General features: G+C 43.7%; 1 protein-coding gene across 1 annotated transcript in view; it reads right to left on the bottom strand.

The window, feature by feature from the left end:
- Positions 1–5,137: 5,137 nt before the first annotated feature.
- The window catches only part of CENPI (centromere protein I), a 526,595-nt gene continuing 525,732 nt past the window's right edge, over positions 5,138–6,000 (bottom strand). Inside the window, exon 21 of the mRNA XM_063936944.1 lies at positions 5,138–5,839. Coding sequence (XP_063793014.1) covers positions 5,696–5,839 — 144 coding nt within the window. The 3' untranslated portion in view covers positions 5,138–5,695. The remainder of the gene's footprint in view (positions 5,840–6,000) is intronic.

The raw sequence follows: 6,000 nt of genomic DNA, 5'->3' as shown, positions 1-6,000 counted from the left end.
ACCCGGTGTGCAGTGCGACAGCACAGACAGAGGATTCATAAGGTATATGGTGACTGAAAATCACAGAGAAAAATACAAAATAAGTATATCCTGTGAAAATACCTATATCAACTAATAACCCTGACGCACTTAGCCCCCCCTCAGGGTACAGAATATAGGGATAGCAATATGAGCGAGATACAAAAAGTAGATATCACACAGCAGCTATATGCACACACACAGTCACATGTACAATGCAGAAATTATGACAAACCATAAAACTGCACTGGACTAAGTAGTACTCAGTAAAGCTATATAGACTTATAAATATATCAATGCACAGTAAAGACTGGATATATAACACAGGGTACTTGTACTAAATAACCCTGTAGTAATGCACTGTTTCTTAACTAACACTGTCAAAAGACATGTAGAATACTTAAGTGTTTTCGAAGTAAAAAATATTACATAAAAAAAACATACAAACTATACACATTATGAGTCGCTATACTTGCAAATACGCGCAGCGAGCACAGCAATATATGGTAACACACGCATTTACACGGACATTCCACAGAGATGGATTCGACACTTATTTCATACAGTACATAACTATAATAATATCAAGCGCCAGACATCATGATGATTTAAAATTATATAATGAAGTAATGTCATGTATGTGTATTATTTGAACGAAGCAAGATACACCTGTCATATTTACTATTAAAGCAACCAGATTAATGTGTAGATTCATTTGATACTTGTTATTAAGTTGTAGGACATTGCAACAAATAATTATGATTAAATGTATAAAAGCTAAAATCACTTTTATTAGAACAATAGATATTCCAAACAGGTAGTGGACAGGAAGCTCAGGCCAGCCCCCTCAGACGTCCCCAAGGCTGAACCTGATCAGCACACGAACAAACCAGTGACTCATCATGAATGAGAGTCCCCTCCCCCAAAAAACTAGATAACACATTACTGATCACACAGGAGTTCAGTTCCTGTTTTGGTCTCAGAGTAAGATGGAGTCCCAGCATGATTTTACAGAGAGAGAGACATAAGCACTGAGGGAACGGTATTGTATTGCTGGCCTGTAACTGTATGTAACTAACTGTATGTAACTATGTATTAACTGCTTACTGTATGAGTTGTAACTATAGGTATACTGTACATTGTAATATATTGAATCCATATCCTTTTAATAACAAATATATACATCAATGAGCTTTGGAACTCAGATAATGTGTGGGTGTATTGTTTTCTCTTATGGGATGCAGTGTTTTGTGATGTACAGCGCACTTTTATAGTATATGGTAATAAGATGCGCCTGGCGTCTAAAGTATATATTAGAGTGGGCATTTTAAATATTTATGAGAAAGCAATTTGGCATTCACAGTGTCCTATCAAATGCACAGCGCAGATGATGCAGGCGGCTTTACAGAGGAGACTTTGCCATGCAGTCTGAGAATCAGCTCAGCATGTGTAATGGCGCCCAAACGCTGACAGGGAGTGAAGGAGAGAGAGATGCAGCTCCAGGGCGGGAAAATATACTCTAAATGGCGCCCTGGGGCTGGGGCTACAGGTCAGAGCCTTATCCCCTTGCTGGACTTTACCACCGGGTACTGTGGGCCTTAGCAAACGGATTTTTGAGAGAATCAGACCTGTGCCCTGGTGGTTTAGTGGGGTCCCTGTACAAGCACAGTGTCCACACCAGAGCGCGCGGCCCACCTCCTAAAGGCCACTCCAGATCGCGATTTACAGTGGGTCCCACCTGGGGGACCCTCTTACCTTCTCCCTTGATGTGGCCACGCGATCCCAGAGAGCAGCCTGAGTGTGAGCCACAGGTGAGTGTGTGCCTGACCAGAAGAACCAGAGCCCTCCGCTGTAAGTACCCAGCAACCAGAGAGCAGGAGTATACAGCGCCGCAGGGGAGGTGATGGAGCTGCAGCACGAGATGTCAAAATGACATCTAGCACTGTGAGTGCCTATGCTGCAGCCCTTGAAGTCTTCTATCTTCTTTATAAAGCTCTTTTCAGCCTGTTAGTGTCCTGCACTGCAGGCACCAACTTACAAACTGAGCTCCTGTGCACGGAGGCGGGGTTAGAGAGGAGGTGGCGCTGAGCATCTTGGGAACAGTCAAAGCTTTTAGCCTGTTGGTGCCTCGGATCAAGATCCTACTCTAACACCCCGATGATATTCCTGTGGAACCAAGTGTACCCCACTGCAGAAAAGTTATATTTAGCTGCAAACTGTTGTATTGCATAACACACATCTAGAGCCTCCAAGATGCTTGCATGCAGTCTCTTTCCTTAATTTCCATACACCAAGTATTACTTTAATGCACGTTCCAAGGGTTGAGGTGCTTTATTGGCACAACACTGGTTCTATGAGGGGTACGCCACTTTCTGCTAAAGTGTGATATTGCCAACAGTTCATAGACTTTCTGATGTTTAGGATCAGTCTGAAAGGTTGATTCAGTGTTCCTGGAGAGCAATCCTATTATTTGAGCACAGCCATTTGCAAATCTCTCATATGTCAACATATCCAGGGTAGTATACTTCTGGTAGAATGAAACCACAGATTGCAGAGATCTTCAGAAAGAGAGAATGTCTCAGAGACTAAGGGGGTCATTCCGAGTTGTTCGCTCGTTGCCGATTCTCGCTATACTGCGATTAGTCGCTTACTGCGCATGCGCAAAGTTTGCAGAGCGCATGCGCTTAGTTATTTTACACAAAAGTTAGGTATTTTACTCACGGCATAACAAAGCTTTTTCATCGCTCTGCTGATCGTAGTGTGATTGACAGGAAGTGGGTGTTTCTGGGTGGAAACTGTCCGTTTTATGGGAGTGTGCGGAAAAACGCAGGCGTTCGAGTTGCAAAACGCAGGAGTGGCTGGAGAAACGGGGGAGTGGTTGGACAAACGCTGGGTGTGTTTGTGACGTCAAACCAGGAACGAAAAGGACTGAGCTGATTGCAATGGCTGAGTAAGTCTGGAGCTACTCAGAAACTGCTAAGAAATTTCTAATCGCAATTCTGCTAATTTTTCGTTCGCACTTCTGCTAAGATACACTCCCAGAGGGCGGCGGCTTAGCGTGTGCAATGCTGCTAAAAGCAGCTAGCGAGCGAACAACTCGGAATCACCCCCTAAATCTGATAAAATTGATGTTGTTCTTTTGGTGCTTCTCTTGCTTCACTGATGTTTTTGTCTCTTGTGAATTTTTTTTTGGGATTCCAAAAGACTGCAGCTGTTAAGAAAGAACCCATCTCCATATTGCAGGCTTTGGCAGTAGTCTGTCCAGCTGCTCCTTCTCATGTGCCGACTCGTCCTTATGACATCGGCAGCAGGAGTCACACTTCGCACTGCCATGCCAGCTTTTCAAATTTTCAAGAGATCTGCTTACCATGTCTACCACACCCTTTTCCCTTTTGGAAATGCATATGGATGATACACCAGTGCTACCTGTTGGAGTAGAAGAGCGCTGCTGCGGATACTCAATGTTGGCCACTGAACCACCTACTGCACATTCATGGTGCCATCTTGTCACTGTGTTAGAGCACAGAGAGCCTGCGATCACTGCCAATAATGCTAGAGAGCCACCATAGACTGCATGGTACCGCTTGCTCCAATACTCAGATACAGTTACAGTGATCTGTATGTTCAGCACAAGCTCCGCTCCATGCTACTTATCTGTGTATGCATAACTGTGTGTATGGCTGTACATTCACATTACTACTTCCATAAACCATCTCACGGGTTAAGAACCAGGCTGATCTCCTAGTTTAAGGTCACCCACTAGTGTGTACACTTTCTCTACCATACCACCGGGTGTAGAATGGCTGACCGGCGGTCTCCTGACCGCCGGTCAGCTTACCGACGCCGGGATCCCGGCAGCATACCGACGCCGGGATCCCGGCGGGGAGGGGCGAGTGCAGCAAGCCCCTTGCGGGCTCGCTGCGCTCGCCACGCTGCGGGATCAGTGGCGTCCTGCGGTCGCCACGGGTTCTATTCCCACTCTATGGGTGTCGTGGACACCCACGAGTGGAAATAGTCCCTGTTGGTCGGCATGCCAACCATCGGGAAAGTGAGCCGTCGGGCTCGTGGAGGAGGTCATGTGACTGTCGGTAAGCTGACCGGCGGTCACATGACTACCACCCCATACCACCACCTGTACACACATAATGCAACACCACTTGGATCCTCTGCACTAGGTAGATTTGCACAACTAAACTCTCCCTACTCCGCCCATTAAAGAGACCTGAACTATACCTTCCAGGGATTGTCAACCTTTTCCTGCCTCTTATAATGTACAGTATGTCAGGGTCGTTGGGGTCTTAAAAACAAACATACATTTGTTGCACACAACTGGGGACAACAGACATTAAAGGGGACATGTACTAAGCAGTGTTAAAAGCGGAGAAGTGAGCCAGTGGAGAAGTTGCCCATGGCAACCAATCAGCTGCTCTTTATACGTTTATAGTATGCACATTTTAAATGTTACGTCAATGCTGATTGGTTGCCATGGGGCACTTCTCCACTTTTAGCACCACTTAGTACATGTCCCCCCAAGCTTGCTGGGGCTCACTATTTAAATCTCCTGTGATCTGGAGTACTGAATCGCAAAAAGGATTCTTTGTCCATAATACCCCTTTCACATCTCCAATGCCGGATCCCACCCGGGAAGGACCTGTTTCCAATTCCCAGGTGGGATCCAGCATTGGTGGGATCCAGCATTGGACCCTAACACCATAGCAGCAGGGAAGGGGGGCACCGCCTCTCCCTATGTAGTGAACAGTTCCCATCGACCCGAGAATATGTTCACGCTGCCACGGACCCGGTACTCAACCCGGGAATAACTCTCTTTATTACCCGGGTTGAAACACTGGGTCTGGTGACCCGGGAATTCTCCATGGGTCCTTCCACATTGCACAGCGACACGTGTCGACCCGGCAATATGCTGGGTCCATACCGGGTTATTATTGCGCTGTGAAAGGGATTATAAGTAGTCAGCAGTGTTGGGAAACACTTCACAACTTACTTTATAATTATGTGTCAAATATATAATCTTATATTTAATTGTGAATGTCTTATTAAATTTTTACCATTATTTGTTTTTAGAAAAAAAATAATTCAAAGAAAAACAAACCAAGTGTACTATTGGTTATATGAAAATGCTCAAAGCATTTATTATTCACAAAAAACAGACATTTTACTTCTTGTACAGGTCTAAATAAAACATATGCAACAGCAACAAATCTGCTTTTGTGAAAAAAAAAAAAAACTATTTAGAAAAATTAAATTTGCTCATATATTAAGGAGCGCACAGATAAGGTAATGATTTTGTTGGCTGAATTATGAATAAGCAGACTATCCATACCACATACAGTATAAGGCCTACAGTGGTTCCTAGGGGGAAGGCGTGCAATCTTTGCTTATTGCTTCTGCCCATAAAATGATTGCCTTCCCTGTATAATACAGATTTGTAATACTTAATCTAAAGAAATCTTAAACATAACAGGGTTTACAGGAAGATGAACAACTTGTTTGTACACTGGGAAACAATATATGCATCACAAACTAATGCAGCATTGAACCATCTCTGCACGCAACCACAAAAAAAAAAAAAAAAAGCTAAGACTTTGGGAACAAAAAATGTTTACTCCATCGGTTCAGGTCCGTGTATAGCTCAGATTGGTAGTGTTACACAGAATCATTATACGTGTGAAGACTGTGACGGGAGCTCATCCTCCTGTTTCTTTTTAGAGCTGACTCGATTCACACTACTTTCTATGAACAGTTTAAGACCACAAAGTCCTTTATTGTAGAGAGAATCTATGTATTCATCCCAGTATTTGCCCTGTACGAAGAGAAACAAATTATGAGTTCAATATGCATGATGTTTCTTCATATAATAATCCCTTATATAGGTTCAGGTGACTTTCAAAATCCTAATAAATGTTCACATTTTATAAGTTACTTGTTCACTTCCCTATAAAACATGATATGCCAATATTTCTT

This window comes from Pseudophryne corroboree, chromosome 8 (assembly GCF_028390025.1).
Source record: "Pseudophryne corroboree isolate aPseCor3 chromosome 8, aPseCor3.hap2, whole genome shotgun sequence".
NCBI lineage: Eukaryota > Metazoa > Chordata > Amphibia > Anura > Myobatrachidae > Pseudophryne > Pseudophryne corroboree.
This window is presented reverse-complemented; position numbering and strand designations above follow the sequence as displayed.